Raw genomic sequence first — 18,910 nt, 5'->3', positions numbered from 1 at the left:
ACGGCCGCGAGCCGCGCGCCACTGCGGGTCAGGCGCTGTCAACCAATCAGCGCGGGAAGGGCGCGAAGATGTATGCGCGGAGGGCCGGGCCTCGCGACGTGACCACTGCGCCGTCCCGCTTCGCCCCACCTTCTGGAAGTCCTGGCTCCCGAGTGGTTGCCGGGAAGCGGTGAGCCGGAAGTCCCGCCCGCCGTGCCGTAGTGGTGGCTGCTGCTGCTCGTCGTTGTTGTTGTTGTTGTGACGGTGGCACTACGGGCCCGACGGACCGAGAGGAAGACCGACAGGCCGGCCCCTCCCTTCCTTCCCCCGCCCGCCCGCCGCACCGGCGCCATGAAGTGGATGTTCAAGGAGGACCACGCGCTGGGTGAGGGGCCAGGAGGAGGGAGGCCGCCGCCGCCTTCTCCAGGGATGAGGCCTGGCCTGGTCCCCGGCCTCGGGGGGAGGGGCGTCTCTCTCGCCACACGCGCAGCGCCGCGGGGCGGGGGGTGGGAAGGGCGGGGCGGGGGCGCCGGACTCTGGCGCCGGCCGGAGTCTCTCTCGGCCCCTCCTGACGCGCCTTCCTCGTTTGTCTCCGCAGAGCACCGCTGCGTGGAGTCCGCCAAGATCCGGGCCAAGTACCCTGACCGCGTCCCGGTAAGTCTCTCGCGGCCGCTACTTCGCCTTTCGGGGAGGAGGCCGGAAGGTCCGCGCGGGGTGGGGTTTCGGTGGGCTGGGCCTCTTCAGCATCGGTGCAGGTTGGCTCCCGTTCGAAATCCGCCCTGCGGAAACGAAGCAACAAACAGCCTGTTTGGCCCGAGCATCTTTCTGTCCGCCCAGTGCCTCGCCCGGTTGGTAGGAATCTTTGATTTAGGCCTGTAAAGCGGAGGGAGGGAGCGAGGGAAGACATTCCCCTGGATCTTCCATTCCCGGCATGAGCCGGGGTATTCAGTCATAAGAGCAAACAAGCAAACGGGTTCCCCTTTATGTGGATGTATACAGAAATTCAGATATTCTGAGATTTAGTTGTACCAAAAAGGGGGAACTATAATCCTCCCAAAGACCATATGGTAATGTTGTTTGATTATCTTAAGGATAACTTATCACAAAAAGGCAAGGGAAATAATAAATTGTTAACAGCTGCTAGAATAATATGCTAGAATTGGAAAAATATCATTTACTTTTCCATAGATTCTTGGCTACTCAAATAACAGTTTGCACACTGGCCAAACAGATGCTCCAATAGGAAGCCCAGGACAAGGATATGGGAGCCATAGTCCTCTTCCCACTTGTGATTCACCATATCTTTTAAGCAAAGGCCTAAGGCCTGTGCTCCTGGTGATACACATAAGCACTGTGGTTAGTAGCTATTGATAGCTATATTCATCATCAATTTGTCTAAATTCCATTTAAAGCCAACCAAGTTGGTTACCATCGTAGAACTGCAGAGTTGGAAAGGACACCAAGGGTCATCTAATCAAACTCCCAGTGATGTAAGAATCTTAACTAAAGCATCCATGACAGGTGGCCATCCAACCTCTGCTTAAAAACCTCAAATGAAGGAGAATCCGCCACAACATATTGTGGGAGCAAATTCTATCGCTAAACTATGGATTATGTGCAGAAGTACTTTTTTTTTGTCTGTCCTATATCTTCTAGCATTTAGCTTCATCAGATTACCCCCACAGGGTTCCAATATTGAGAGAGCAGGAAACAATGGAAGTTCCAAACACCTCATAGAACACATGGCTGTGATCTAGCCTTAATGCCATCAAGGATTATGTGACACAGGCTGTATCAGAGCCCTCCAGGAAAGGATATGGTTGGGGCAGCCACTGATTAAAGTTTGGGAAAAGGCCCTTGTGGCTTAACCTTGAGTGCCAAAGTCCTCCCTCCCTTTGCATTTCAGAGAACTGAGAAGAGGTTGTGACATGCTGTGGCTAGTCTTGTTTATCATTTTTTCTGCTGAGCCTCTCCAACTGCCATTGTGTATATTGTCCTGGTGTTAATGTTCTGATGTATCCTGTCCCCCTCCATTTTATCCCTCTCCATTGTCCTTTGGGCAGGTGATTGTTGAAAAGGTCTCAGGCTCTCAGATTGTGGACATTGACAAGCGGAAGTACCTGGTTCCATCTGACATAACTGTTGCTCAGTTTATGTGGATCATCCGGAAGAGGATTCAACTGCCATCTGAGAAGGCAATATTCCTCTTTGTAGACAAGACTGTCCCGCAATCCAGGTGAGGATCTTCCTTCTTCAAGGACAACAGCTGCCGTTTTCTCATGGAAAACAAAGCTGATGGCCAGCTGCCTAAAATGGCATGGTCCTCCAGGGCACTTTGGCTTGTGTCCTGAAATAGCTGTTTCCAGTCTTTGCAGTTGTATGTTCAATGTGAAATTGGCTTCTTCACTCCAAGGGAAAGGAAGCGGTTTGCAGCCTCAGCTGAGATGATCTAGGGCAGGGGTGATTAACATGTGGTCCTTCATACATTGCTAAATTGCAATTCTTATCACCCCTCACTCTTAGTCATGATGGCTTGGGCTGAAAGGAGTTGTAATCCAGCAATATCTGGATGGCTAGATATTTTCCATCTCTGATTTTGGAGTATGAATGACTATTCATTCCTCAGAGGAATCATGGGTGGGGAGAGTGCTGTTGCATCCAGGTCCAGCTTTCGAGCTTCCCATAGGCACTTGGATTCTAGGCTAGATGGGCTTTTGGCCTGATCCAGAATCAGAGTTGAAATGGACAATGAGGGTCATTAGTCCAATCCCCTGAAGTGCAGGAATATTTTGCCCATAACCCTGAGATTGAGAGTCTCATGCCCTACTGACTGAGACAGCTCTTATATTCATATAATTGTTTGTAAGCTGTCCGGTTCCTGGCGAGCTATGCTTGTATCATACACTCATAGCCAAGCAGTGTATTCTCCTGAATATTCTGCTTCCATTAAGAGAGGTGGGGAACTCTTGGTCCAAAGACTGGATCCATCCATCCTTAGGACCTCTGCATCCAAGCCTTGGTGTCCTTTCCTCATCCTAGCCTTGCCCTTCCTGTGCACTGTGATACCCCCACCCCATTCAAGAAACACATTCTCACTGCAAATTAGGCTTTCAGAAAGCTTTATATTGACTCTAATAGAAGTCTGCTGCCACCACTCCACAGCCTGTGTGGGGATAAAATCTTCATGGAATGTGCAGCTTGTCAGGGAAGGAGTTAACCTTTTCTGCTCCTTCTCCTTTCTGGTAACTAGGATTGAAATAAAAGCTTAAATCTTTATTTCTAGCTAATTGCTACAGGTGGAGGGAGGAGGGCAAGGTGGTTCTCCCCGCTTTTGCCTTGGCTGCACCTTCCGCTGGCTAAGAGGGAATGTAGAAATATGCTCCCCAGTTTTAAGAAAACAAGTAGTCTTTAACCCTTTTACTTAGTCATCATAAGGGCAAGAATTTCTTTTGTTGTGGGTTATAGCAGCAGTTTTCCTCCAGTGGCCCATGGCTGCAGCTTATACCTGGCTGGCTGGCTGGCTGGCGGGGCCAGCTGTGTGTGTATGTGGTTTTCTTATTCATGGATATCCCTCCTGCCTTTCTTCTGTTCTGGAACCTGAGGCATCATACAGGTGGGCTCATATATTGATTTTCCTATGGGGGTGCTACTGTAGTCTAACTATGTTAGGCTATGTATAGCTGAGTTTTGTTGAGTTGTGGTGTTCTAATCTTCCTCCTCAACTCTCCACAAAGTGTCTGGTTATAGAATTAAAACATTTAGTGCATTTTCCTCAGACAAGATACTTTTTCTAAACCATTTCTGCTCCTTTTCCTGTTTTGCTCCAGCCCTACCCCAGCAATCCATAACTTTTGCTTACTGCAGCCATTGTCTGTTCAGAGACAGAACTAGTGTTAATTACAGTCATGAAGAAAAGGAAATTACTGTGCTAGTTTAGAATACACAAATGTTCCTACTTTCAGAGCAGCGTGAATAGCAGAGCTCAAGTTGTGTACACAGGAATATGCAAGATCACTCAGGTGGACACAGTGCTTGCTATAGAAAAATCTGTAATGCTTGTAACTGATTTGGGGAGTAGAAATGTTTACTCTTTTTCTTTAATCTCTCTGCCATTTTTTCCTTCAAAGTTTCCCTCACTCACATGAAATAAGGCTGAGGAATACATCTTCCCCAAACCCTAGTATTAAGTCAGAAGTTAACCCCTTATGCCAAATTCATGATGTTAGAGGATCAGTATTTTATGGTTTTAATTAATTCAATCCTATGCCTGCCTACTCAGAAGTAAGCCCACTAGAATTCTGTAGGCATAACTTCCAAGATTGCACCCCAAGTATAGATCTGATGTGCTTCTGTTCATTTATTTTTGCCAGGCTTTTTTTTTAACCTTCATATTTTTATTAGATTACAGATTGAATTTCTGAAGAGGTAGATAACATTTTAATCTTTTGTCATGAACTTCAGTCTTTGTAAAATGTTGCAGCTTAACAGAAATTTATATTGAGCTTAATACCAGAACAGTCTCTAAGCAGTTTACAAAAAGACAGCAAATTATTTACACACACAATATAAACACCAGAAGATAAAATACCCATAACCTCCTGAACCCGAGTGCTATCCCTTCCCCTCTCTTGCTAAGGGATATTCTGATAACATTCTGCTACTGGAAATTCTAGAGGCTGCTACTGGTTATAATAATCATTACAGACACACATGGTACAAGTAGAAAAGGTCCTGTTTAAAGAATTGCCTGGGCTTCCATTCAGTTTGCATTCTGTCTTAGTTGCTATGTAGACTCCTTTGATACCTTAGCAACTTCCTCACTGTCTTATCTTCTTACCTTCAGCCTGACAATGGGACAGCTTTACGAGAAGGAGAAGGACGAGGATGGCTTCCTGTATGTGGCCTATAGTGGAGAAAACACCTTTGGCATATGATTGCATCTCCTTCCCTCTTGTGTCTTGTAAATAGCCTCTTGTTTGTGATCATGACCCCGGGGCACATCCTGCATCTGTCACTGGGTTGATTTAATATATGGATAGATTTTTGTTAGCCTGGTAATTTATGAAAGTTTTATTTCCCCATTGCACATTGTACTCATAGCTGTAAATTCCATAGTCTCTCTCCTCTGGGACACATATACTGACATTATTTAAATACTGAAGCAAGGTAGTTGAGGGATTAAAGTGAGGGGGGAGGGGGATTTTGAAATGAAGGTTTGGCTAATTATTAATTATTACAGTTTCATAGTAAGGGCGCTTCTAGATTGTTACAAACAGTCTCAAGATGCTAATATGTTGATTTTGGCTAGTGTCTTCCTCTTGATGAATTTTGCTAGAGGAAACTGATTAAAATTCCTCTCACAAATGTGTTTCAGTTCTATGTTACTTCAGCCTCACTTTCTAACACACAGTCTTACGAGGTCAGGTTCTCAAGGGGTGATCCTCCGTCTGTCCTTTGGCATAAACTGTGAGCACTGAAGCAGCTGCTTTTGCAGATCTAGGCATTTCTCAGACTGTGAGAAGACCTCCAATAAGTTGCTTCACACTCTTCCTCTTTAGGAGCCAGATAAGTTTCCTTGAGCTTTTGGTGAGGGACTTTGAAGAGTGATCGGACAGGACTTCCCTTTGTAGGATTATTTAATATCTGGAGACAGGTCCCTCCATTCCTTTCTTTAACAAGGGGTGGTGGAGGTGGACAGTCTTATTTTTATAATAAAGGTAAAGGGACCCCTGACCATTAGGTGCAGTCATGGCCGACTCTGGGGTTGCGGCGCTCATCTCACTTTATTGGCCAAGGGAGCCGGCGTACAGCTTCTGGGTCATGTGGCCAGCATGACTGAGCCACTTCTGGCGAACCAGAGCAGCGCACGGAAACGCCGTTTACCTTCCCGTCGGAGCAGTACCTATCTACTTGCACTTTGACGTGCTTTTGAACTGCTAAGGTTGGCAGGAGCTAGGGCCGAGCAACGGGAGCTCACCCCATCGCGGGGATTCGAACTGCCGACCTTCTGATCGGCAAGCCCTAGGCTCTGTGGTTTAACCCACAGCGCCACCCGGTCCTCATAATTTTTTAAAAAAATAATATGTAACAACATTTTGCAGCTGTCAGCTGAATGCTACCCATGCCCAATTATTTGGCAGTTATGGAACAGTCTTATTTCCATTTTATTTGGAAGATACATGGATGTATCTTTCAAGGTATACAATAGGCATGAGGCTTGCTCTGGCTATAATTCTTGATTGACAAAGGCTAATCAATAACCTTGATTATCACCTGGCCAACAAAGGTCCATATAGTAAAAGCTCTGGTTTTCCCAGTAGTGATGTATGGAAGTGAGAGCTGGACCATAAAGAAGGCTGATCGCCAAAGAATTGGTGCTTTTGAATTATGGTGCTGGAGGAGACTCTTGAGAGTCCCATGGACTGCAAGAAGATCAAACCTCTCCCCATTCTTAAGGAAATCAGCCCTGAGTGCTCACTGGAAGGTCAGATCGTGAAGCTGAGGCTCCAATACTTTGGCCGCCTCATGAGAAGAGAAGACTCCCTGGAAAAGACCCTGATGTTGGGAAAGATAGAGGGCACAAGGAGAAGGGGACGACAGAGGATGAGATGGCTGGATAGTGTTCTCGAAGCTACCAGCATGAGTTTGACCAAACTGCGGGAGGCAGTGGAAGACAGGAGTACCTGGCGTGCTCTGGTCCATGGGGTCACAAAGAGTCGGGCATGACTAAATGACTAAACAACAACAAATCAATAACCATGTTGTAGTGATAGTATTCAGAGCAAAGACAGATATATCTAGCTACAGTCATGGAGGTGGTCATATTTGCTCTCCACATCCAAAAAGCAGGTAGATGCCAGATGTAGCCAGTTCTGTTCTAAGCACACCTTAACAATGTCATGAATACTAGCATAACATCACATGTTATTAGTCATTTATCCGGCTTGGTGGGTACCTTGTTTATAATTAACAAAGAGGCAGCCAACTATGGCAGATTGGATCAATTAATTACGTAGGTTTTCAGTGAATAAGCAGGATGGGCATGAGGAAGTTTCACAAGCCCTGTGACATTCTTCACCTCCCCCAAGGCTGCATTTACAATGATGGCTGGCCCCATAATCCTATGCAGTAATATGTTGGCACTCATGAGAAAATCAGGCCGCTCTTTAAATCTTTGAGGAGTGAGCTGGCCTCCTTCCCCTTCCTGCAGCAGCAATGGACTTCCTCTCCTTGGTGTTCATCCCCTGGTGCCTTTGTTGCACAGGTCTATCAATTACACTCACCTCTATGAGCCATACTAAAACACAGCTGTGTAATCCATTGCTGTCACAGGATACATTTTCAATAATGCATTCATCCTCACAATCCAGTTTAGACAGTTGCTGTGCTGACCTCAAAATTCTCTAAAAGCTGATAAAGCTAAATGAAATTGTTTACTATACAAAGTAGCCTAGCTTGCTTCAGTAGAACAACTCCTAAATGGCTCATTTTAACAGCACTAGGCTCTTGAACCAGAGAAAACAAACATGGGACCCTCCAGATTGTTGCACTACTACATGGTCAGTGGTAAAGGATGACTGGATTGGTCCAGCAACATCTGAGGGCACACTGATGACCCCTGCTCTAAGCATTTATGTTTGAGCTCCAACCAGTTCAAATAACCAGCATGCAACAGTCACTTTCAATCTGTCCTGTACAGTAAGACCACAATCTATGCTGGGGTTACGTTCCAGGAATCACACCTAAAGCCAAAAATCCTGTACAATCAAAACACATTGGGTGCAACAGTGGGTGGGATTGCCAAAGTCTTTTTTTTTTATTCATTGCAAAGTGCATAAAGCTGAATGCACACAAGTTAAATGTGCATAAGTTGCAGGCTTACTGTACTTAATAAGTTTCTAAAACTTCTGTCAACAAAAACCTAAATAATAACTTCTTAAAATGAGTATACAATTAAAATTATTCATATCGAGCACCAGAACTGCAAACATTACACAATTGGAGATCCCACTTTTTGTCTACTACTGTTAATTAACAATAGATTTGCAAAGAGCTGTTTGCAATCTCAGCCTGACTTGATAACCTCAGTCACACCCAAGTTACAGAAAGACAAAAACAGAAAAGACCATGCTGAGACAATTAAGTAACAGGGTTCATGGGCTGTTTTAGTACAGTGGTACCTCGGGTTAAGTACTTAATTCGTTCCGGAGGTCCGTTCTTAACCTGAAACTGTTCTTAACCTGAAGTGCCACTTTAGCTAATGGGGCCTCCCGCTGCTGCTGCACCGCCGCCGCCACGCAATTTCTGTTCTCATCCTGAAGCAAAGTTCTTAACCCGAGGTACTATTTCTGGGTTCGCGGAGTCTGTAACCTGAAACGTATGTAATCTGAAGCATATGTAACCTGAGGTACCACTGTATGCCCTTTTGTTAAAATGTAAAGGGTGGTGGTGGCTAAGTATGTAGCAGTCGTGGTGGTTTAAAAATAAGTTTCAAGAATATTTATCTTTCAAGTTTCAATCATTGCAGCTCTCTGCCTGTCAGTCACAGGGAGGGACCAGTAACACCCCACCCCCTAGGTGAGGCAGTCTTGCCTCTGAGCCAGGTGTCACAGTGCAACTTCCTCCTCTCACGTGAAGTGCAGGTAATCACGACTGTTCCTCACCCAGCAGCCCAAAGCTTGGCTGTGCAGTGCTTTCCAGGCTTCTTGGTAACTGGCAGCGGCTTCCTTATACTCCCAGTAAGTCTTTAATTTCTTCTCTCTGAGGAGAAAAAACAGTCCTGGAATGGGTCACTGTCCTGCCTTGCTTTCTCCTCCCAGCTCTTTGTAAACAAAGGATATCATCACCGCTCAGGCCACGCTTAGCCCAACAAATAGCAAACATTCAACAGCCACACCAAAACCTCATGGCCAAGGGCTGCAATAAAACGTTTTGGTGTAGAAACGGTCAAAAGCAGCTCTGCCTGTGTTTGCCTTGCAAGGGAGAGGCCCGGAGGAGGCCATACAAACACCCACAAAGTGGGACACTCAGCTTGTGCACATACCACCTACTTGGCAAGTTGCTGAAGGTGGCGGGTAGCAGGATAAAAGGAAACTTTGTGTTTTTGCAGGGACTGGAGTAGGATGTTGACAGCTTTGCCTGTGTTTTGTGGGAGGGGATATCTGCGGACATCTGAAAGGCTGTGAGGCAGGCTGAGGCCTGAACAAAAGCTTTGCACTCAGCCAATGTGTATTACGTAACCATTTTTTATTTATTTTTAAAGCCATGCAGCTGCTGCCCACCATAGAGTATCAAAACACCAACTGTATCCAGCACACCAACTTGTGTCCAGCCCTGCTCTTGCCAGAAACTTTGCTGAAGAAGGGCAGGTTTTGCTCCTCTCTGGGCACTCTGTGGCTGAACAAGAAGGGAAGTTAAGCACCCAAGGTGAACAGGACAGAGGCCCACTGTCCTCAGCAGCTCCTGCCCCATCAAAGTGTGCAGGAAGAAGACCAAGCTACCTGAATATAGAAATACTGCCCCCTCCTGCCCACAGGGAGGGACAACCGTGTCAAATCAGAACCAACTGCCTGGGCACCAGTCTCTGCCTCAAGGGTACAGAGAGACAGGAAACAGGCAAAGTGCAAACAAAACCCCAGGAAATTGCAAAACTAAGCAAAGCCCAAAATATGTTTGAGGAAGGAGAAGTTATGCAAGCAGCATGGGGGCCAGCATTCCTCTTAGTACACACAGCACATCTAGGCAGCCTGCAGAAGCAGGTGCTGGCTGGAGTGTGGCAGAACAGGGAAGATGAGAGCCTGGCCCTGGAAGTGTCTGCACGCAACCTCAATACAGCCAAAGCAAACATAGCATTAATGCAAAGATTGTAAGACACCGCAGGGGAAAGCCATTCAGTACAGGGAGATGCAGCTAAACGGGAAGTGGGTAGCATACAGGAGGGAAAGCTTGGGAAAGAACAATGATACGGTGTTTTCTATTAGAAAGACAGGATACAATCCCCATAGAACTGAGTTGCAAAACTGTGGCTCATAGCCTTGCTGCAGGCGGCCTAAAGGGATGGAGCAGTACAAGGCGAGAGAGAAAGAGCTAAACAAACTCCGCAGGCCTCCAAATGCCAGCTGCTTTGGACTTTAGCTCTGTCCACTGGCTCACTTTTCCCATTGGTCAATTTACCTTTCAAAGGAAAAAGTTGCCAACCCCATGGTGGTACAGGGAGAACATGGGGCCCTCCTGCTGTCGGAGAAGTGGAGCATGGAGCAGTTAAAAGACAGTGGGAAATTCCTCACCTGAGAGTTTTTGGCAGTTTTTCCTGTGGAATGCTGGCCGCCAGCTTCAGGAATGCATGAAAGAGTTCCACCTTGCAGATTTGAGACCTATCGGCAACAGAAGACCAAATTCTGATCATAAGTCTCATTGCAAAAGGAGACAAGGGTGCCAGCTTGTTGGTTGAAGTGCTGCTTTGACAAGTTTCTGTCCCCAAAGGCCACTGCAAAAAAGCTTCTTGCAAGACCTCTGCTTTTTCAGAAATTGATATCTGCAGGTTGACAGGGATTCGTAACACCTAATGCCCAAAGGAGACTGGTGCAATTGGCAATCTATGAGGGAATCTGCCATAATAAGGCTTTTTTTCCTTGTGTGAGTGTAAGAAGAGGCTCAAGTTCTTATGATAGTTATATTAAAAAAAACCTTTAAAAAATAGAGGCATGCTGCCTAAGGATTGAGAATTTTAAGTAACTAAAACTGCCTGGATTTATCTGTTGAATTAGCACAGCATCCCGCCCCCCCAAAATCAGATGACTGGGAAAGGTACACAAATAGCATCATGATGATGATGAGTACATTTATATTCCAAGGAGTTCAAGATGGTGTACATAGGGGTTCCCAAAATGTGGTCCATTGGCCTCCAGTGGTTCCGTAGCTTCATTCTGGTGGGCCTGTGGATTTGTGGTTGATGATGGGAGATGGCACACCAGAATGGGCTTTTTCTGTGGTGGCTCTCTGCTTGCGGAATGCTCTCCCCAGGGACGCTCACCTGGTGCCTTTGTTACATATCTTGGTTACATGTCTTTAAGCCCCATGCAAAACCAGTCCTCTTCTTCCAGGCCTTTGTTTAATTAAACCATCCATGGCCTTTTAAAGTTAGTTTGTTACTAAGTTATGTATTTTTTTTTTGTTTTTATATTGTAAAGTGCCCTGTGTTGGTACATCATCACCATAGTCTCCCAAGTCTTAGTCCAAGGCTGTGCCCACTACAACACACTGGGTCGTCTTTCCCACTTGCTTCTCAACAATGTTTATGTCTAAAATCCAGGAGTTGTAGCTATCCTGCCTCATAAGGCTCCCATTTCTGACTATGCTTTCTCACGTGGGGCTGCCAAAACTGAACATGGTATTGATTCTTGATTCTTTTACATGTCATTATTAATATAATTAGTTAAGTAACTTATTTTTTATCTACTACCAAAAAAGTATCTAAGCAACTTAAGGAAAGATTAAAAGCCAAAAAGAAAAATTATAAAACAATTCCAATAAACTACAAACAAACCCAGCAGAAAAGCAACAACAAAAGCTTCAGCAACAATAATTTTTCATTCAACAGGCGATCAACCAGCTTGTCACAATCCATCAAAAGCCTAGGAGAAAATGACTTAATTTTTAACCTGGTGTCAAAAGGATTTTAATGATGGTGCCAGGACAGACCTCCATAGATGGAGAAGCCCCCCCCCAAAAAAACTTTGCCCTTGTTGCCACCCACAGGTGAAGGCCAAAGGGTCTGGAAAGTTTGTATTGAGAAAGGAGTTCTGAAGGATATTGGGATCCTGAGCCATAAAGGACCTTCCAGGTTAAAACCAGCACTTTGAAATGTGCCAGCAGCCGCTGCAGCTATGCCAAGTGTTATATGATCAGCCTGTCTCAAGCCTGTCAACAAGCCTGTAATGAAATTACTCTGGCCCTTAGCAACACACATGCCCCTTTTCACTGGGGCCGAGATTCCCTTCTAGGATGACTGCAGGTAACTCAGCCCCCTGGGACAGATTGTATGTCTTGGGGATTATTTTCTACTTCATGTATGTTAAGCGTGCCAACTCTGTTGCCTGGTTCCTACGCGCACACATACCCGTGAGGAGCTCATGTGTCTTGCTTGGAATGCTACTGTCCTGAGCAGATTTGAAGAAAACACCGCCCTCACTCCCTCATTAATCATCACCATATCTCAAGGTTATTTTGCCACTCCCAGTATAGATCCTTGTAGGGCCAAAGTGCTACACTCCGACACCTCCCCTCACCCTGCAATGACAACTGTCCACCCTCTTCTCCTCAGAGGATCTTTGTCTCCTGGGAAGCTGTAAGCTGATCAGCTGCTGACTAAAAACTTTCCCTTGAGATGCCAAGCCTCCTTCCCCATTTCCTTAGAAGCAGCCCAGTAATAAATGGTCTCATTGTCTATGCAGCTGGTATTGTTACGATTACAGCTGCAACACTTCAGGCTCCTGCTCCACACTGTGGAAGATTTCTTTCCAGGGTGATTCCAACCAATTTGGGCCACCCTCCGTGTTCATTCGCAGCTCATGTAAACTGTGTGTCTCAGGCATTATTTTTCATTTAATGTATGTTAAGTGTGTCAGTTCTGTTGCTTGATCCCAGCGTTTAGACACACACACACACACACACACACACACACACACACACACGGAGAATGCTTCACAGCCCACTTGGCCACAATGACTTTCAACAGCGGGAGGCATGTTGATGGCGTACTACTAGAGAAGATGGCGACATGCCTCTGATTACCAGTCGCTGGTGGGATCCTGAGTGGGAAAATGCTCTGTTTGTGCTTGGATCCTACTTGCAGGCTTCCCTTTATGGCATCTGGTTGGCCACTGTGAGGACACAGGGCTAGATGGGCCATCTTTGGCCTAATCCAGCTCTAGGGCTTTTCTTACGTTCCTATGGCAAGACCAAGCAACTGACCTGAATCATTTATCACTAATGGTAAGGAAGTTAAAAACCGGACAAAATGTCTGCTATGAAACCAGTTCAGAAGAAGCAGGGTGGGGGTGGTACAGAATGAAGTCAATTGAAAGAGTCAGGCTCTTGTTGTTTGAGACTCACCTCTTCTGTGAAATTCAGCAAGTCTGGCTCACTCAGCGCGCACACAGAAATCATCCGAAGGACTGCATCTGCCTCTCTCTCACAGACACCCCACTACCTAGCTGTGGCTCCTGCCACCTGAGACACACACCTGGACTTTGGGCTTCCAATCACTTTCTTGGTTGACCCCTGCTTGAAGCCATGTGAAGTGACATCGAGTGGGTGCTCTGGAACAGCACTCCAGCTGATAGCTGGGAAGAAAGAGAGGAAGGAGCAGTCACTTGCCACAAAATATGCAAGGGAAACACTAAGTGCCATCCTGTAAAGCCCCCAACTCAGATGGTTATTCTTTTGCAGACAGCCTTTGCTCCTACCACTGTTACCAGCTGTGGATCACCAGCTTCGCCTTTTGCTGCCCCAATGCCTGCAACCCTATCACTAGGCAGTAACACAATGACATCTTTCTCCCTCCCTTAAAACCCCCAGCTCATAACCAGCCATCTCAACAAGTGCTTTAGCCATATCCCCGAGAAGGCGGCGGTGGCCCAGGTATGCGCTCACACCAAATGCGCACACATTGGTTAGCTACTGCCTCTCCTTTTCCTCCTTTCCCTTTCTCCTACCTGGTGATTTTATTCCCTCCAGTGCAGCCAGCATTGCTTTCTATTATTACAAACTGCAATTTTATCAGTAATGTTTATTTGCTCTGCCAATAATATCTGTTTATCCATCAAGTCAGCCAAAATACCCAGGGAACTTCCAGAAGGAAATCTATTGCTCCCCACTCTACCCCCACCTCCAAGTTTCCTTCTCATAAAATTTTAGAGTTGGAAGAGATCCCAAGGGTCATCTAGTCCAACCCCCAAAATGCAAGTTGGTCTCTTTGGTTAGATGGCAACATTGGAATTGCCCTCAGACTTTTATGGCTCTGGCAATGCATACAAACAATAACAATTCCCACAGCAGGGTCTCCCTGCTGCCACCTCCAAGCAAGGGAGGGGGAGCGGAAAGCCCAAGCACCCTCATAAACACCCCTGGAGACACCCACCTGCCCCGCAGGGCACCACCTTCCCTTGGCGCAGAGCATGGTTGGCCTGGACTGCTTCACGGCTGTGGATGAAGCCCAGCTGGGACTGCAGGATTTCCACCTCCTGAACTCGGAAACCATCCGGCAAACACAAAACAGGCAGACCCCTGGGGGGACAGAAGAGCACAACCACCGTTCAGCAACATGGCACTATCCAGTGTTTCGAATAAGGAAACAAGCATGATCCCCAGAAGTAACTGCAATGGGCTGCTCCACCCACCTGGCTAATACCCTCCCCATCCTCACAACTGGCTCACCTTGCAACGATGGCCCTCTGCAGGGCCTCCTGGCTGTAGGGACAACGGCCCACAACCATGGCTGAAAAGTAGATGGGCTGCTGGAGGAAATGCATCAGGAGGGCTCCCTGGCAGCCAAGGACATTCCAGCGCAACAGCTTATCGCTGCAAGACATGGAGGCTGTCTGGGCCCCACGGCCTGGCTTGATCCGTAGAAGCCCCACGGTGTGGTAGTCGCCACCTGGCCGCTGGGAATCCCCTGCCTCTCCTGGGACACACTTGGCCCCAGTTCTGTGGACATCCACCACTTTGGTTCCTACACGGTCCTCAGCAGGGAGCTCAGCACCACAGACTTTTTGTCTCTTGGGGAAATGGTCAGCTGCCATCTCTTCAGACTCCCTTTCAGCTGCCAGAGGCCCACAGTCACTGATGCCCCTCTTAGCTGCCTTTGATGGCTTCAGGGGCTGGCAAGGCTGTGCTTCCACTTCCAAGACTGGGATAATCGAAGCATCCCCACCTAGAAGAAATGGGGGGTGGGCTCTTAAAAGACAAAGACAAGCAGGGGCTCTCTCCCACAGAGGAAAAATTCCCTGGAGCAGAGAACCCATCCTCTTTTGGGGTGAGGCAACCACAGCTGTACAGTCTTCCAAGCATGCTTTCCTCATTAATTTGTATAATGGCATTAAGATACTGGCCGTTTATTTTCAATCCCTTTCCTAACAATGCATAATGTAGCATTCACCCTTTTTATAGCTTACCCACAGTGAGTTTCAGTTACCTTTATATCCAGCCCAGTGGCTCAGTGATATGCTGGGCTATTTGGCAGCCAAGCTCTTTCACAATTTCACTGCAGGAACTTACCCCCTCCACCTCCACCAGGCTACCACCCAGCTCCAAGGGAGGCCACCAAGGGCAGGGGAGAGATTCCCCCAACCAAAAGAGTTGTTCTCACATACTCACAAGGTGTGTGGCTGGAGAAAAAAATAAAGGTGATGTGTGGTTTGAGAATCCACTTCCCTTCCTCCATTCCTGGATGGAAGATGCTGGGCTCTTGGCACACAGCTGCCAGCCACAGCTGGTGAAGGAGGTACCTGGGGGCAAGAGGACAGCTGCTTTACAAGAGACATCATCAGCAGTACCCCTCCTGGGGGCACCTGAATCTAATACGATCCTCCCTGGGACTGCTGAGAAAAACTGCCACTTCATTTGCGTGTTTTAATTTGCATTTATGAGAGTTCTGCAAGAACCTGATGTTAGAGGGCACTCCTTGGTGAGAGAAGCATTCCTATGGGGAGGGTGTGTACGACTAACCTATCTTCTGATGAAAGCTTAAGTTAGGAGAGGACAACCTAGGCAGGGTGAGCTGCTACCCTAGAATGCAGGCTTATATCATTAGGTGGGTGAATGTTTGCTAGCATACTGTTGGACTCTGTCATTGGGATGTATCTGGAAGATGGTCCAGGATGTGTCTGGAAGATGGTCCAGATACTCAGCAGAGATGGACTACTCTGGTTCTTGACGACTATCCCCGAGTTGCCAGTCCCCCTATTTTGGAAGGGTGATTGAGATGGTGGTGGGAACACACCTGCAGGCACTGTTGGATGAGATGAATCTGCCAGACAGAAACACTTTTTTATGTCCATTGAAAACTTATTTCTCCCCACAAGCTTTCCTCAATTAGTCCATTCTATTTCTGCAACTTTTAATTTTGGTTGACTTTGTGTTCTTAACTTTGCTTTGTAATTTGTATACAGTTTACAAATTCTTAAAATAATTGATCAGCCAATTCAAGCAGGTCCTGCTCTTTTCTCAGATGCATTGCAGGTAGGAAAAGTGCAAAGTTTAGCTGGCTTAAAGGGCCACAGAGCTGGAATAAGCAGGCCCCCAAAGAAGCTGCCCATTCTAGGGAATCTTCCAACCCCCGCCCCCGAGTCCACCCTCAAGCTCATTACTCACCTCTGGAAGCTCCTCTTGGCCACCACTTCGGCATGGCTGTCATTGAGGATGTCTCCTGTAGAAGCACGACCACCAAAACCAACAGAGTAAGCCTGACACGGTTCCTCTCCAGGAGGAAGCCAAGCATGTAGCCACACCAGTGTGCAGCTGCCCTTGCTCCATTCCAAGGGGCTTGTGAGGAGGGGGGACCTAGCTCAGTGGGCTCCAGCAGGTGGGAAGGGGGCTGCTTACCAGTCTTCCTCATTTCTGACTGCCCAATGCATTTCGTTCCAGTTCCCATGGCAACAATCGCCTTTATTTCTGAGGGGGGAAATATTGGTAGTTGGAAGAGGGACAGACAATGTCCGCAGCAGGGTAGAGAAAATTTTGGGTTGGGCTTCACCCATACAAAGCCAGGATCAGGAGCAGCAAGGCTGAAGCAACGACAGTTCCACAGTTGCCTCTGCAGTGTCTTACCCTCATTTCACACACACACTTCTTAAGTCCCAATAGATGATGGTCCCATGAAAGTTATTTCTTGTTATTCCTCAGGGTTGGAGGCACAATGGGAGAGTCTACCCAGCCTCCCTGGGAAGGGAGTTCCAGAGCCTGGGTGCTGCCACTGAGTGCAATCCCCTGATCCCCTTTAGGGAAGATACCAAATCACCCACAGCTCTTCTCTCTCTTCTTTATTCTAGAACCAAACACCCTGGCTTCACAGAATCACAGAGAGGCTCACTTATTTTTTGCAGGGGCCGGAGGGGGTGGACAGTGAAACCCCTCTCCTGAAAGTCTTAGTGCTGGGGGGGGGGTGATATTTATATGAGATAAAGTAAACAGGTCCTAATCCACTGAAAGCTTTAATGGCAGTAACTGGCACAAGTGTTCTGAAACAGACCAGAAGCTCTTGAAGCATTGGAATCAACACCCTAATCCCAAATGGAACTCTTCCCCCCAAGTATGCCATCCTCTCCAGTCAGGGGGGAGGCGATCTGCCACATAAGCCAGGGACACAACTAGGGTGACTCACTTGGGGCAACCAAGTTCTGCTAGGAGGAGCTGAAGGCAGCAGCAGCCTCCTCGGTTATATCCAGCAGCACAGCTACCCCTGCAAGGCATATCGGTGCATCAGACAGACCCATGGAAATAGGCTGGGATGCTTAATAATCAAGAACGGCCACAGAAAGCTGGGACACCAACACCAGAAAACGAAAGGCCCTCGCTGGGTTTCCCTTTAAGGCGCCCCCTTTGGTCAAGGCGCCTCCTCCCGCCGCAGAAGCCAGAGCCCACCTGGTCCTCTCCAAGCCTCACCTGCGCTCTCCACCTGCAGCACCGCCGCCAGCAGAGTCCACTCTCGACCAGCCGCCGGCTTCCCTTGCTTAGGCAGCCGGGCCTCGTAGTGGCTGTAGCACAGGGCGGCCACCTCGTCGGCGGTCCACATCCTTTGGGGCGGCGAGACGGACATCTGCCTCACTCCCTACCGGGGACCTACGGAGGTCGCGGGGCTCCAACTCCCAGCCGCCGCCGGGGATTGTGGTGCGGGATGCGAGAGAGAGACCGTCCAGCAGTCCCAGACCTGCCGAAGCGCGAGGCGGGCTCCTCCTGCTTCCCCTGCCCGGCCGAGCATCCCCGCTAAGAGCCTCGTCGCAACAGGCACCGACCGTCCCCAGGACCCACCAGGCAGAAGCTGCTACCGGCCAGGAAGTCAAGAACCGGCGGAGGCCGCCGGGAGCAAGACGGAAAAGCTCTGTGGCGACGGTGCCCCGCTCCTCTCTAGGAGCGCCGGGATCTAAGGAGGCGCTCTGCAAACGCTAAGAGGTGCTCTTGCTCGGGGAAAATCAGAGCCGGTATGCCTCCCGCCGTACCTTAGCGGCACTTCCGGCTCCCAGAGGGCCACGTGGGGCGACACTCGGCAGGCGCCATAGAGACAGAGCCGGACAGAGCGGCTCTTCCCTTTAGCCGACCAGAGCGGCAAGTGAAGGTTGCTATCGGGAATCCTAGAAGCAATAAGGTATAGAGTGACCGCTCATTTACCTGCAGGGTGGACTTCCTAGTTATTTTTTACATCACCTCGGGCGACCCAGGCATTTCAGAAGAGCATCACGCGCTCAGCTCAAAAAACTCAAGCAGCTAAGCCCCGCTCCTCTGTGCTTTGAAGGGGCTACCGTGTGGCTTTCCGTTTATTTCCCAACTATTAAGTATAAAGCAATAAATCACTACCTGAAGACAGGGGAAGGCTCATGGGTTTTGTTAAAAGGGAACAGGGCTCATAAAATGGCAACATACTAACACCACAGGCCATTTCTCAGAAAGTAGCAACAAATGCAAGACAGTTGGAGGAATGCAACATAATAAATGCAACGGAAGGCGTCTGGAAAAGGCAGGTGACCTCAGCAGGGTGGACGCCACTGCAAACTAAGCGATGTTCTCTCTTGACATCCTGCCCCTTTCACTATATACTGGTTAGCAATCAACAGGGAGCTGAGCTGTGACATTTTACTTCTGAGGTTTGCAACGTTGGTTATGCTCATTCACCCAGACACTGAGCAGATTCCCTAATGTCCATCATTCTTCATATGGC

At 47.9% G+C, this 18,910-nt stretch overlaps 2 protein-coding genes across 3 annotated transcripts; one reads left to right on the top strand and one right to left on the bottom strand.

The window, feature by feature from the left end:
- The first annotated feature begins 225 nt into the window (after positions 1 to 225).
- GABARAPL2 (GABA type A receptor associated protein like 2) lies at positions 226 to 5,343 on the top strand. Its single transcript, XM_083514856.1, has 4 exons — positions 226 to 364; positions 578 to 633; positions 2,043 to 2,215; positions 4,823 to 5,343. Exons 1-4 carry the CDS (start codon positions 331 to 333, stop codon positions 4,911 to 4,913), a joined length of 354 nt encoding a protein of 117 aa, XP_083370982.1. The 5' UTR covers positions 226 to 330; the 3' UTR covers positions 4,914 to 5,343.
- Positions 5,061 to 18,496, bottom strand: ADAT1 (adenosine deaminase tRNA specific 1). 2 transcript variants are annotated; one of them, XM_083514806.1, is made up of 10 exons: positions 17,641 to 18,496; positions 16,582 to 16,650; positions 16,351 to 16,405; positions 15,355 to 15,485; positions 14,416 to 14,911; positions 14,120 to 14,265; positions 13,223 to 13,322; positions 10,266 to 10,352; positions 6,737 to 8,739; positions 5,061 to 6,240 (listed from the first exon to the last, which is right to left on the bottom strand). In XM_083514806.1, the coding sequence occupies exons 1-9, from the start codon at positions 17,792 to 17,794 to the stop codon at positions 8,607 to 8,609; spliced, it is 1,371 nt and encodes a 456-aa protein (XP_083370932.1). In that variant the 5' UTR covers positions 17,795 to 18,496; the 3' UTR covers positions 5,061 to 6,240; positions 6,737 to 8,606. The 2 variants fall into 2 exon arrangements, with proteins under 2 accessions (XP_083370932.1, XP_083370933.1); XM_083514807.1 differs by lacking the exon at positions 16,351 to 16,405 and having other exon boundaries at positions 17,641 to 18,494.
- Positions 18,497 to 18,910: the final 414 nt, after the last annotated feature.

This window comes from Podarcis liolepis, assembly GCF_965112155.1.
Source record: "Podarcis liolepis genome assembly, chromosome: 7".
NCBI lineage: Eukaryota > Metazoa > Chordata > Lepidosauria > Squamata > Lacertidae > Podarcis > Podarcis liolepis.
This window is presented reverse-complemented; position numbering and strand designations above follow the sequence as displayed.

Coding starts and splice junctions, on each gene's coding strand:
- GABARAPL2 (XM_083514856.1), top strand. CDS start 331: ATGAAGTGGATGTTCAAGGAGGACCACGCGCTGG. Junction 365..577: donor CAAGGAGGACCACGCGCTGG/GTGAGGGGCCAG, acceptor TTGTCTCCGCAG/AGCACCGCTGCGTGGAGTCC. Junction 634..2,042: donor AGTACCCTGACCGCGTCCCG/GTAAGTCTCTCG, acceptor TCCTTTGGGCAG/GTGATTGTTGAAAAGGTCTC.
- ADAT1 (XM_083514806.1), bottom strand. CDS start 17,794: ATGTCCGTCTCGCCGCCCCAAAGGATGTGGACCGCCGACGAGGTGGCC. Junction 16,651..17,640: donor GCTGCAGGTGGAGAGCGCAG/GTGAGGCTTGGA, acceptor TTCCCCCCTCAG/AAATAAAGGCGATTGTTGCC. Junction 15,486..16,350: donor GCCAAGAGGAGCTTCCAGAG/GTGAGTAATGAG, acceptor TCTTGCCCCCAG/GTACCTCCTTCACCAGCTGT.